Source organism: Hippoglossus stenolepis, chromosome 11 (assembly GCF_022539355.2).
Source record: "Hippoglossus stenolepis isolate QCI-W04-F060 chromosome 11, HSTE1.2, whole genome shotgun sequence".
Classification (NCBI taxonomy): domain Eukaryota; kingdom Metazoa; phylum Chordata; class Actinopteri; order Pleuronectiformes; family Pleuronectidae; genus Hippoglossus; species Hippoglossus stenolepis.
Window position 1 is genome coordinate 2847249 of NC_061493.1, and position 14577 is coordinate 2861825.

The 14577-nt window shown below is 40.2% G+C and overlaps 1 protein-coding gene across 1 annotated transcript; it reads left to right on the plus strand.

Annotated features, from left to right (window-relative positions):
• Positions 1-6634: 6634 nt before the first annotated feature.
• LOC118117218 (cytochrome P450 7A1) lies at positions 6635-12347 on the plus strand. The gene is made up of 8 exons (XM_035169279.2): positions 6635-6895; positions 8350-8590; positions 8683-8892; positions 9169-9363; positions 9553-9752; positions 10804-10934; positions 11139-11317; positions 11409-12347. The coding sequence occupies exons 1-8, from the start codon at positions 6813-6815 to the stop codon at positions 11709-11711; spliced, it is 1542 nt and encodes a 513-aa protein (XP_035025170.1). The 5' UTR covers positions 6635-6812; the 3' UTR covers positions 11712-12347.
• The last annotated feature ends 2230 nt before the right edge of the window (positions 12348-14577 follow it).

Consider the following 14577-nt stretch of genomic DNA (forward strand, 5'->3'; position numbering starts at 1 on the left):
GTCGATGAGGATAATGCACCATTCAATGCTTATGTCTGAGCCCATTTTTGGTTGACTTTTACAGTTGTAACACAAAAGGCTTGTGTAGTACTTTAAAATCCTCAAAGTGTATATTTGACGTAAGAATCAAATGTTTAAAGTTGAAGATTGTGCACTGCACACTTCTAACTCGTAGTCTCCACATATTGATTTCTATAGATTAACGTTCGGCAAGTTCTGTCTTCTTCGGGAGGTGCAGCAGCAACCAAAAAGTATCAGAAAGAGCATAAATCCTTTTCCAAATGGACACTTAGTGTTTACCTTTTCTCAGAATTTCAAGCAGAACTCCATGTGACTGCAGTGGTAACTGTATTCCTAGAGTTGCTACAGTTTATCAGGAGTTCCAAGGTCCTGCAAGCTGAACAATCAATTATTGGGAAGTGTTTGTTTAGTGTAGCTTAGTGATTATCATTCGGTTTCTTTGCTCTCTTGAACTTTTTATCTCTCTTCCTCTGTCTGTCTCGCTGTCTTTCTGTTCAGCTGGCCTTCATCTACAACCTCTTAAAGTTAACTAAAGGTTAAAGCCATATCAGCCCAGTGTTCCATGCCAACGCAGGAGTGGATCGAACTGGGATCAGCAATCCCCACATGGCATACAGCCTGTATTTGATATCAGTATCTCAGGACGTGTAACTGCTGAATAATAAGTGTAGGTCACTTAACATGATGTGGCACAAATTGCTTTTAACTGTACAGCAGCGAGCGACATTAGACACAGATGAGGCTCTTTGGTGTGTATCTCCAAAAGTTTGGTTTCAACCACAACCATTTAATTTCCCTAAAAACCTAAAACCTACTGTAGACATTATTTACATTTATTTATGACATGGCTGTGGGGATGGCAGCAATGGTAAGTTAGCTTGCTAACATTTGATGGTAAACATTGAACTTGTCTAGCATTGGGATGTTATCACTGACACTACTGCAGCTTAGAGCCTCACAAGCATGGCAGTAGACTCTTCTCTAATTGACAATGGGTCAGAAGACTATGTGAAAGTCTCTGAAACTGTAAACTCTGTGATCACATCTCTATCAGAGAGTGATTCTACTGATGAATAGAAATGCAACCAAACCACCTGCATCTGTTCGACGCTAGTAGCCGCAGCTACATAGTCTTTGTGTGTTCACACGAACCATGTGCATAACACAACACCGAGTTCTCTGATTGAAATGTCATTTTGCACTCAATAAAGTGCTTACCTCCTCCCAGGCCCAACATTCTCCCTAAATCCAGTCAGGCCACACCAAATTCCACACACTCATAGATAGCAGTCCCCTAAAAATGCCAGATTTTTTTCATTAAGATCCATGAATCATTACCTCGAAAATTGGTAAAAATGTCAACAACAAAGAAAACTCTGTGTCCTGCATCCGCCCTTTGTCTGATTCTGCATCAAAATTTAAAGGGGTTATTCTTCACCCGTGTCCCATCTTCCCAGTCAAAGTAAATAACTGACAATATAAGTTTACGCAGTTCTAATCATATAAGATAGATTTGTATGTATCGTATGAATGTTAAATATTACATTTTATTGTGTCGAATTTATTTATGAACACTGCAATAACAACAGAGCAGATTGGTTTGTTTTTTAAGTCCATAAGCTTTGGCTGAGAGTTTTGGAGAATCTTTACAATCTTTGAAGGTAAAAAGTTAACTTTAACTCAGACATTCTTAAGTTTTAAATTATCTTTCACCTCTCTGAAAATGATGTGCCAATGTGAATCAGCAGGTAATAATTGTATCCCACTTAATGGATTTGTTCATGTGTAATCGTATATCACTTAATATGGTGACAGCTATGTTATAGCATGTAACTAATCATTTGTCAAACATTTCTTAAAATAGCTGAGTTCATTATAAACAATTTGTTTGTTAACTAAAGAGAAAATGCTTGTTCTGTTTGATGTACTGTTAAATTGAATTTGTACCACAAGTTGATTGGTGTCAAATTGTTCATAAAAGATTAAATAGATAAAACTAATAAAAAAAGGAAAAAGAAAAATGAATTGATTAATAACAGAAAAAAATTGTCCTATTAAATGTAATGTATCTTTATTTATCTTAGGATCAATATAAAGCTACATGCATTGTAACCTGCTGGCTTCATCACCATGACAACCTCTTTGAACAATTGACTTCAAAGGGACTGAACATACTTAATGACAGTGTCTGTTAAAAGTATTAATTCACTTCTGTCTCATGAGAGAGTGAGACGTGCTTCAGTGATTTCTGGAAATATCTTGCAGAAACATGCAGCTTTCCATCGATCTGAGTCTGCGATAAGAGTGAGTCCACCCAGACGCCACTTTCAGACACCCAGGCATCCAACCTACTCTTCCTGTGGGGCAGGAAGGAGTCAACAAAACCCACCAATGTTGCCTGAGGAAGACAGATCGACAAAGGATCGCACAAAACCTTGAGAGACGAGGAAGCCGATGTCTTGTTGTCTCTACTTAAGAGAAGGCCAGGAAGCAGAGAGAGGAAAAGAATGAGCTCTCCAGAGAGAACATCCTTTCACACTGTAAGGGAAATGTAACATTTTGACCACAATATGTTCATGTTCATTTCCCCTTTGATTGATCATGGTTGAATCTCATACAATGTAACCTTGATCATGCTGTATCCTGTACAACTGAATGAAGCTTTAACTAAGGCATTGTTGCCTTGATGTCATCAGTGGGAGGGATGAACCAAATGTATAAAGACAAAGAACTGCTTCCCATCGGGATGCATATTACAAACTAACCTTTCTCTTATGCACCATGCTCTGAGCATTAAAGTGTGACAATACTGTAAGAGAATTGTGTCTCGTTCCTCGTTGTCAAAGTGGGATTGCAGAAATTGCCACGACAACACCCACATTTATATAGTGCATCTATGTGCAGTACTTTTCTCTGTCACACAGTCATCAGGAATCCTACCCATGGACACTTTGGCATGCGTCCGGGATTGATCTGCTCAAGTCACAGCCTGTGTGTGTGTGTGTGTGTGTGTGTGTGTGTGTGTGTGTGTGTGTGTGTGTGTGATGAGATGTTATTTGCCCAGTAGTGACCTGAAGGGGGGGATGCGAGCTGCAGGTTACTGTAGCATGAACTAATATGAACTGAGTGGTGCAGTTAATACTGGCTAATTTCTGATGATGAAATGTCACCACCAGTTTATTTCCAGCTTGTTACAACACAATAATGTGTGGGGGTTGAGAGCATCAGTGTGGATGAGTAGATTGTGTGACATGTCACAACCACAGACATTGTCTCATCTCATGAAGACCCAATAGTTCCCATAATGAAATCACCACCATGTTTTCTAAATGTGCTTGTGTGCCACATGATGCACAGTTATGCAAACATATTGGGGTATGCAGAAATCAATATGCATGAAATCCCACTTACATACAAGGGGTGTGTGTGTGTGTGTGTGTGTGTGTGTGTGTGTGTGTGTGTGTGTGTGTGTCTGAGAGAGATATCCGATGTTATTTAGCCAGTAGTGACCTGAAAGGGGCGGGGAAGCTGCAGGTTACTGTAGTATGAACTAATATGAACTGAGTGGTGCAGGGCAAAATATCCAGTTCATTCATTTTATTGGAACTCCAGTTTTTGCATTAGGAAACATCTACATTATGAACACTGAGTTGTCATAACAAAAAGTCAAAAATAACATATTACATTTTTATACAGTAAATACCCAACAGGTAATAAAGTAGTAAAATTAGCGCATTCATAAGTCCTTATATTTTCAATAGTTAAAGTATATTGTGCTGCTAATACTTACATTTTTCTGTAAAAGGATATGAAGAACTTTTACATCATAGTATTACTATTGTTACTTGACATTAAGGAAGTGAAGATATCTTCCACACCTGGGTAGCAAAACATAGCTGCCTATGACCAAAGCCAAGGACTGAAACCTGCACTCACTGTCACTAAACAGACTAACATGAGACAAAATATAAATCAAAGTTGTCAATTCATTAGTCTGTCTGCTCTAACATACCCAAAAGAGTTTGGTTTTGTGATTTTATTTTCTCGGTATAACCACTTGTCCTTTCAACCCTAATTATGCATGCAAAGCCTTTCTTCAAGGTTGACACGCAGCTGTTCTCTCAGAGTGCAAAGGTAAGATCACTCTATGATTAACCGATAAGAAACTGAATACTAACTAATACCACGGCTCAACCTTGACCTTGCTTTTTGTGCATTTGTACAGGTTAATAAATATCAATCTTTATCAGCAATTGATGGGAGGACTCTGCAAGTATTACATCAAATTCACACATCCATGGTGACTATTTGAATACAACGTTGAGGGAGTGACCTTGATTAAACTGCATATTGTATGATAGAACCAACTTATTTTTATATTTATTCTTATTAGTGTCAAATTTACAGTACATAACCCTCCAACATCTGCCTTTTTTTTTTACCCATGAAGCACACTGGTGGACCACATGAAGGTTGAGGCCCTCGGCTGATGATCATTCCGCAAATGCATCCAAAGATATATAAACAAAGAATAGAAGGAAGAGTAGAAAATAAGAATACTTTCATAGGCTGACATATTTGGCGAGTAGGGAGGCATATGGGATGGGAGGTCTACACATTTATGGCCACCCTGTGCATTCAGAGCAGCTGTAAACCAGTAAGCCAATCAAGAGAAAGTGCAATCAAGATATATGTTTCTGAGCTGGATGCAGAATCTCTGGCAACTGAAGCATCATGCTTGTAGTATAACATCCGACTTGATCAATGTGTCATGAACAGTGTAATAGATGGAGAGACATTTAAAGCACAACAAAGGAGAGGTCTGTTATAGGTTGATACACAAGCTCTGAATACCATGACAGCACCTCATTAATACCACTGGCTATTGAGTTTTGGAAAAGACAAATGTTTGCAACGGTTTTTGTTTGAACATACTTTAAATGATGTAACTTGTCTTACCTGGCCACCATGTTAGAGTTCCAGCCAGCTATCTAAATAATGTCTGTTTGCCAGAGCAGACTGTGACTGGGGCTACTAAAGTGGCATTAGACACAAGTCATGTCTTAGTGTGGGCAAAACTCCCAGCACCTCAGGTTCCACAGCACAAATCTTGAAAATGCTGCATCAACACACACAAAATTCGCTTTTCCCCATCATCTGGACAGAAGACGCAAAGCATGACAGGAGTAGGGATGGGTATTGTTTGGGGGTTTTCCAATACCGGTGTTAAAGCGATACCAACCCTAACCCTTTCAAAACGTTCAGGTGCTTAAACTCTGCCCGAGCCAATAGTTTATACACAAAAAGACAGACCATGAGAACAGCTTTTTTATGTCTAATGCAAAAACATTGGTAGTAATGTAGTGCAGCTTCTTTCATCACAGAGGTATGGTGCTGTTATGGAAGTTTCCTGGAAGCTGGTGAAAGGAGAACTCAGGCAGCAGCTGATGTCTTATGCAGAAGAGTTTAATGTAGACTTGATGTCTTTATCTGTCAATCAAGAGAAACAGCCAGATGAAGTTAATGTGATTGGTTGGTGCTTTGCCAGCATTTCAGCTTTTTGCCATTTTCCCATGCAGCCTGGGTCTTGATATGTCATCAGGCTACCAATTTGCTTTATCAAAATATTTCTCTTACATATTGGTTGCATTGCATTTGAACACACTGCCTCTGATTTCCCCAAACTTTTAATCTGGCACTGCAGTCAGATCAAACACCTGCAGAGAAAATGGCTTTGAACACAAATCAGTTATCTTGGCCAATCTACCATTATTATAGCAAGTTGAGAAAATGGGTTATATGCGCTAAAATCTGTTTGGCTGTTTCCTTATTAATTAATCCTTTCAATTGTATCTTTCTTGGTGAACTAGATTTTTACCTCGTCTGCACACTTGTTGGTTATGGCAAGTCTCAACAGGTCATACTTACGTCACATATGGCACGAAGGTAATATTTAGTTCAGCTACCACCACACAACGGGAGTACAGCAGAGACCTTGAATCGGTTTACCAACCTGAATTCCCCCCTCAGGTAACACTGTCCATGGACTCCAGTCAAGGCCATCTCTCTCTTTCACACACACACACACACACACACACACACACACACACACACACACACACACACACACACACACACACACACAAAGAGAGAGAGAGAGAACAACATGGAACCCAATTTCCTAGAGAAATCCCTGTGACATAACAGACTAGATGATAAAGGGAGTATATGCTACACTCGCCGTATCTTAAAATCTGAAATCAAGATAAATCTTTCGGTTGCATTTACAGATAACTATGTAGCTCAGGCTACTTCAAACTGATTTCTGATGTGAAATTATCAGATTTTTTATATTGAGGATTGTTTTAAAAAAGTCATCAAATCTTCAGGTTTTGAACAATAATCACTGCCAGAACATGCAAAGATTCTTTTAAACCAACAAATTCCGAAAAGAATTATAAACCCTTCCCAATCCAGAAATACACACAGGGTTATCTGTAAGAACATCACTGCAGATAGGGTATTAGTGCTCATTCTGTTGCACAACAAGATGAAGACAAAAAACAAGGTCCCACCCTGAGACAGAGCAGGTATAAAAACCTCCCACATGCTGCCTGTCATCACACTTAGTTGAGCTGACACTGCTCACTGAGACATGCACACAGGTTGCTTCCATAATTAGAATTGCACCGTTCCTCTCATTGCCATCTGTGTGAGCATTAGTCGCTGTTACTGAGCCTCCTGCTGTATTGGATCTTCCTAACTTCATCATCATCGTTATCATCATCATCATGATATTAAGCATTGCTCTGATCTGGGCAATAGTTGTGGCATTGTGCTGCCTGTTATGGCTCGCTGTGGGGATACGACACAGGTAAGACTGGACATAGTGCAATGTATTAGGCATTCCTGTTGGTTATTCTGTACTGTATTTATTCAGCCAATGCATCTAGAATTGCAATGCTACATTGTAGAACTCTGTTGAACTAGACTAACTTTGAGTGGACTGCACCCATATCAAAAGTGACAGGTCCTGCCAAACAACAACACATGTGCATGATTCATGTTGGCTATCCATCGTGTGAGTGACAAACTGTGGGTATGCATGAAATGAGCAGGACTAACACAAAGGCTTTTGTAGGGATGATGGAATTTGTTTGGCAGGCTTCACATTGTCACCAGTGTGCTGTCAGTGTTTGGCTGCTGTTGTCAGGGTTGTGTAATGACTGGTCATGTGTATTCACATTGAAGAGGACGCAGATCTAGTGTTTTTCCCTGTAGTAATTATAAGACTTTGTGGTTAGACTGAACAGAGAAAGGTTTCAAATTAAGTTTATGATATAAATGTTTAGCTTATTTGCAGGAGTGTCATAATGCCATGAAGGCTGGTATGAACCTACAACAACACTGCTTTGTTATGTTTTGGAAATGTTTTTGTTGAAGTGTAGTCGTTGGGAGGACCATGATGTTAATTTGAACAAATACAAGCATAATCAGCTATCGTCAGTGGAAAAAAGGTGTATCTAGCAGCATGAAGTGGTAGCAGTATTCATTTTTTAACTGTTTTGGGAGGTATTTTATCCTTTTGAATCAAAGGTAGAGTGGTAACACAAAAGAGAAGAGACAAGGAGGGGGGGGGGGCAAGTTAAGGCAAGAAGGTATTGTCTGGAATTGACCAGTGATGTTGCAATTGCATAGGCAGCACCCTAAAACTCTAGGTCACAGGGTGCCCTGGTGGTGTTTGCATCTGGTGGAGACCTTTGTTGGATTGCATCACCCATTTTTCTCTAATTTACTTTCAATATCTCTCTCTCTCTCTCTCTCTCTCTCTCTCTCTCTCTCTCTCTCTCTCTATTGTCACTACCTTAGATTACAAATAGAATCCCACCAGGTTTACCCAATCCTAATTAATACAATTTAGTCATTGTAAATAATTTGGTCTGTGGGGCTGTAGTTCAGTTCAAACCATGTATAGCTATATTTGATGATTGATGTTATGCCTTTGTCTTTTGTCTTAGAATGATCCAAAATGTTATTGTTCGTTTTGCACTCACAAAGCATAAAACAAGACTTTGTTTCTGATTTCATTTAAAGAAATGACATTTCGAGGGTACATGGTTTTCACACAGTTGAATCCTATTATCAGCCATAATGAGAAGCAAAATGAGCGTTTACTCCTCTCAGTGATTATTAGTTTCAATGAATACAATCCTCTGTATCCCCCATAAACTACTGAGCCACAATACAGACAAGGATTTTACGTTTTATCAGTGGTGGTTAGTGTTGGTTGTGTACTGAATATTCTCTGAAATCTCTTTCTCAAAATAGGCAACCTGGGGAGCCTATAGTTGAAAATGGCTTCATCCCTTACCTGGGCTGTGCTTTGCAGTTCGGGGCCAACCCTCTCCAATTCCTCCGCAGCCGCCAGAAGAAGTACGGCCACATTTTCACCTGCAAGATTGCAGGCCAGTACATCCATTTTCTGTGTGACCCCTTCTCGTACCACTCAGTCATCAGACAGGGGAGGCACTTGGATTGGAGGAAGTTCCACTTTGATACATCTGTCAAGGTAAATTTATTTGATGTCTCCTTTTATCATTATTCTACTTATGTCAGAATATTATTTATTCATCCTATACCTCTTCTTCCTTCCCTCACCAGGCCTTTGGCCATGACAGCTTCGACCCTCGCCATGGCCACACCACAGAGAACCTCCACCAAACCTTTCTGAAGACCCTACAGGGTGAGGCTCTACCCTCCCTGATACAGACTATGATGGGTCACCTGCAGGATGTCATGCTGAAGTCAGACACACTGAGTCCCAGGAAGGAGGACTGGGAGGTGGACGGCATCTTTGCTTTCTGTTACAAGGTCAGTAACTGGGCTATAGAAAAATTGTAGAAAATTAGAAAATTAAAGATACTGGAATAGGTTGTTTGCCTCAGGTCCGCGAGTCTGCGATTCATAGTGGACAGTCTGAATAAGATTGATGACAACATTCATTTTATAATTTTATCTTCCAAAGCGTCATGTAAAGTTCTTTAACAATACCCCCTGTATATTCAGTTTACATTTCCATATTAGCCATGGCCTGTATCATGTTCCAACAATCCTAACACATTTCCTTTTTGGCCTGCTGATCCCCAGGTGATGTTTGAGGCTGGCTATTTGACACTGTTTGGTAAAGAGCTTGGTGAAGATAAGTGTCAAGCTAGGCAGGCAGCCCAGAAAGCCTTGGTGCTCAACGCTCTGGAGAATTTCAAAGAATTTGACAAGATCTTTCCTGCCTTGGTGGCTGGTCTGCCCATCCATGTCTTCAAGAGTGCCTACAGTGCCAGAGAGGTGAGTGGGCTTTCCCCTAAGACTATCAAAGGAGAAAATGAAAACATAAACCATTTTGCTCTAAAATCACATCTCATGTTTCTTTGCTGCCATTTCTAACTATTCTAATTATTTTAGCAGTATAAACCTTGCATAAAAGAAACCCATATATTTACATTTATTTTTGTACACATCCTTTCAAATTTGTAGAACCTGGCAAAGACCATGAATCCTGAAAACCTTTCCAAGAGGGAGAACGTGTCTGATCTGATCTCCATGAGGATAATCCTAAATGATGCCTTATCGACCTTTAATGACTTGAGCAAGGCACGGACTCACGTCGCTCTGCTCTGGGCCTCACAGGCTAACACCCTGCCTGCTACCTTCTGGTGTCTCTTTTATATGATCAGGTATGCTGAACAAATTTTCTTTTTCATATCGTTAATAAAACAGACGGCAGCCAGAACGAATGACTCAACTCATCAATGTGGGGGTATTCTGCTCTGTCTATAAAAATAAAAATAATTTCTACGTTAGAATTAATCCTGTCAGTTAAGTCAGTTGTCAGTTCAGGTGTTATTAACTGTTACTATGAAAACACTGTGCTGTTACAGCCTGTGGATGCAGTGGCTACCCAACCAAATTATTTCGATACCAGGTATCTAACAGAAGATAAAGCAGCTTGCTTTGACACGTAGCTACGTGTAAGGAGCTGATTGCCTAATTTAGATGTTCAATTTGATACCGAGCTAACAGTGCTGCCACGCCACACAGAATGACTCACCGCCCTCACTGTCACTTGGACCAAGAGCTGAGGAAAGGAGTATACGTGATAAACCTCATTTGTCTTTTTCATAGATATATATTTGTCATTGTGAGTGTGAGGCAATCTCCTCTCTAGAGATAATTAGTGTTAGAATAGTGTCAGAATCTAAGTGTGTAGGGCACCAGACCTATCAGCATCGCCAGGCTAAAATGCATGATTTATATAGCCAATTAACATTGAGGTCACTGATGTGCTTTTCATGGTACTCTCTGTGTAGTCCAGCACATTGGATTGGAAATAGAACCATGAGGATATCTGTATGTTAAGACGGTGATTAACTGCAAAACATTATGCAACAAATACTTTCTCTCCCATAAAACTGTGGGGCTATCGTCTGTATGATAAAGGCAACAGTTCCTGCACCGTTGATCTGATGAACAGCAGTCTCAGAAAGTATTCGGACCCCTTTACTTTAAAGGCACACCTTAATCTTTTGTAGATTTGATTTAAATAGTTGAAATTGCCCTTTTGCCCAACAGTTTACCTACAGTAACTGTTGTCTTTTGATGAGTTGTATATACAAAAATAAAAAATAAACTCTCTAATAAGCTATGGGGTGTGTATGTATTACAATAGTGCATCCCTAACAACAGTGACAGTGGATGTGCCTAACAGGCTTCTGTACCTGTGTCCAGGAGCCCTGATGCTCTGAGAGCAGCTCGTGAGGAGGTGCAGAAAATTGTGGACGATTACAGTCTCACAGTTGACCCAAGTAACCCCTCTCTGAGCCTTACCAGGGAGCAGCTGGACAACATGCCTGTTCTGGGTAAGATTTCCAATGGATCACTAGAATATAGAAGTAACTTGTATCACGACCACCATTGCTAAATTGAAATCTCGTGTTGTTAACATGGCATACGTGACACACTGCGGGGGTCTTCATACAGAATAGATGGGCATGTTTTGTACTTTTAAAGGCAGTTAAGTAAGGTTATTAACCTAAATTATTTGTATTCCCTTCTGTCTATAGACAGCATTATCAATGAAGCCATGCGTCTTTCTAGTGCTTCTATGAATGTGCGTATGGCCAAGGAAGACTTTCTGCTTCACCTTGACAACCAAGAAGCTTACCGTATAAGGAAGGATGATGTCCTTGCTTTATATCCGCCCATGCTGCACTACGATCCAGAAATCTACGAGGATCCCTATGTAAGACTGAAAACTGCCTTTTTCAAGAACTCACTATAATTTGTTATGCCCCACTGAAAACTCATCTCACTCTCTCCTCTTCACACTACAGGAATACAAGTTTGATCGTTTCCTGGATGGGAATGGTCAGGAGAAAACCTCATTTTTCCGCAACGGACGGCGGCTGCGTTACTACTGCATGCCCTTCGGCTCCGGGGTCACCAAATGCCCAGGCAGGTTTTTTGCTGTGTATGAGATCAAGCAGTTCCTCAGTCTCGTGCTGGCCTACTTTGATGTGGAACTGTTGGACCCCGCTGTCAAAGTCCCACTTCTGGACCAGTCCCGTGCTGGACTGGGAATCCTTCAGCCTACCTATGATGTGGACTTCAGGTACAAGCTGAAATCGAAACACTAGGCTCTGTCTTTTGTCAGAGTGCTGAAGTGCATATTGTACATAGTATATATTTATCAGTGTTAATGAAGATGCTTTGCTGCATATGTAAATAGATTGAATTATACATTTCTGTTGTTTTAATTTGCTGCTGAAGAACATGAATTCATTTTTTATCTTTCAATTGAGCTTTGTTTCTCTCTTGCACACCAATGACTGAAATGCATCATCTAGGTAAGGATGTGTCCCTGTACATATGCAAGTGGCCCTGTATGTGTAATAGTTTGTGTTACATGGGTAGACGGGCTTGTAAATGGGGCCCAGTATCTGTGATATGAATCATTTGATTGTGTTTTTTTTTTTTTATGTTTTGTCTTTCTGTACAGATGTATTGAGGTAGTAGAATGTGCTACTGGCATGTTGAGTTGTGCATACTTCAGTGGTGGTTTGATAAAAGGGAGATCTGCTTTTGTTACATTACTGCCAACAGGTAGCTTTTCTACCTGGCAGGCAGCCGTTTGATTCAACAGATATCACCAAGCCACATTACTGTTTTAATGGTAATATAGTAAAGACTGTAAATCAATCCACAATCATGAGAACTTCACAAAGAGAGCCACAGAATGCTTGAAAGTATAAAAATAAAACACTGAAGGAAAATGGTGTTATGATGTATTCATTTACCTGTTTTACAATAAGAGGAAAATCTAAATGTCCTCTCCATATTGCCATGGGTACCTTTTTACTAATGAATGTAATCTCCCTTCCATATAAAAGTGTGTCAATTCTAGCATTGACCATCCCAGTCAAAATGTATTTAATACATACAAATCACTATGATACATCCATGCTGTTCTATCACCAATTGTTTGGTTCTTTTTTATTCTATGAGTTCATGACTGTCATCATACTTGACCTTCACCTTTAAGTTGATGATAAGAGCTTCCATCAGCCTTGAACTTTGCTCTCTCTTGCTGTAACACTCACAGACACTGAAAACATGTCTGATTGTTTGCCAGTGTTTTATCTTCTCCACTCTCTCACTATCACTATGGCAGCTAAATAATGTTAGTTTGTTCAAAAGTGCAAAATACGTTTGCATAGTGTATTTCTGTTGGTTCACTGTACCAGGACATGGAGCACAAAACTGTGAATTTAGATACAGTTAATTCATGTGCATCAGAAAAACACGTCCGTGTGACATTTATGATGCACAGCTGACTCTGACCAAGCTATTTGTGAGTGGTCACCCAAGCCTTTAGCTTTCACACTTTGAAAAACATCAAATTTCCAGTCAAACAGCTAAAACAAGGTATAATGTAACTTCAATGACATAGACGGTTATTTGCTTATTAATACTACTGTTTTTCAAATGAAAACTACTGATTCAGTTTACCATCGAGTAGCTGTGATGGACCTGGAAGCGAGATCCGATCCCCACTATAACCATGGTCAGCTGTTCTACGACAATAACAATCTGAAGGTGTTTTACTGAGATCATGTTTAACCGACATGTGCTGGTGCATGTGTGTGTGTTTTGACATGTTTATGTTGAACAAATAGATGATAGATCAATACATTTGCACGGCTGCCATGTGACAATGTTTCAACCCATTCAACCCAGTGCAAGTAAAACAGAAACGTTTTCTCTTTCAAGGACTTCCAGGAACTGACTATTAGGACAAGGACTTCTATTTACAGAGAATGTATTCGCATATTGAGTTAAATTCAATTAAAGTCAATTCGATTCAATTCAGTTTCACGTATGTTGCACCAAATCACAACATAAATTACCTCAAGGCACATAGTAAGGTCACCTTACAATATCATAGAGAAACCCAACAGTTCCCAAAGTGAGCGAGTGAGTGATGGGGGGGGCTTACGTAAAATCTATTCTTAATTCATGAGTGACACCATATATGTTAAATTACACTTTAAGTTTATGTTTGAGAGTGGTTCTCCAGAAGCAGTCTACACCAGTTTGCTGAGAGGAACTAACACAATGGGGAAAAGGCAATTAGTAGACCTCAAAATAAAACTGGCAAACTTTTACAAAGCTAAAGAGGGATAACAAATATTTTATGTTCTGAGATACTAGTGCCACTTGGGAAGACTACAACCCAGAAAGGGTAGAAAGGACTCAACCAAGGAGTGGAAGGAGTGGAAAAATCGTAAACCACTCTACAGCTACACAAGAATCTGTATCAAACACCTGGGGACCTGAAAAAGTCTGTTGGGGCAAATGGGTTACAAGTCCACATATGCACAGTCAAGCACAGTCTGCACTCTGGAAGCCACTGCTTACACACCAATAATAACATAGAGAGAAACCCGTGTTGCATGCTCTTGTCACACACTGTTCAGTGCAATGTTCACCCTTCAATGGATTTTGCAATGCTGCAGTTCACTGAGCTGATTGTGTGCTTACAGGTGAAACAGAACGCTCCTGATCCACAGATGTCCCTGCACTCTCACTGCAGCCTTGATTTTCAACAGCAAGCAAAAACTCAAAAAACATTAAGCTGCTCTCAGACATGCAGTTTGTGTGAATGCAAATGTCCGTGTTAGACAGTTGAGGGTATAGGGGCTCGCTGTTCGCTGGATTCACCGCAAACAAGTGGGGGGGGGTTTGATGACGCTTCTAACACTCGATAGATGCAAAAGTTATTTTTAAAAGAGAGAATGCGTCTCCGGTGAAAAAAGGGAGCCATACCCGTAGAAGACACCGACAAGGATTTGTGGTGATGTGCCCAAACCACACTGGCTGCGGCCTCAATGCGGAACGGCTGCACTGCCGTTCTGCTCTGTGTCACAGTTGTGTGTGTCTGTGTTCACATTGGCAGCATGTCTGATGGGCTGCTTCGTGAGGTATCTGGTATGACAACTGTAT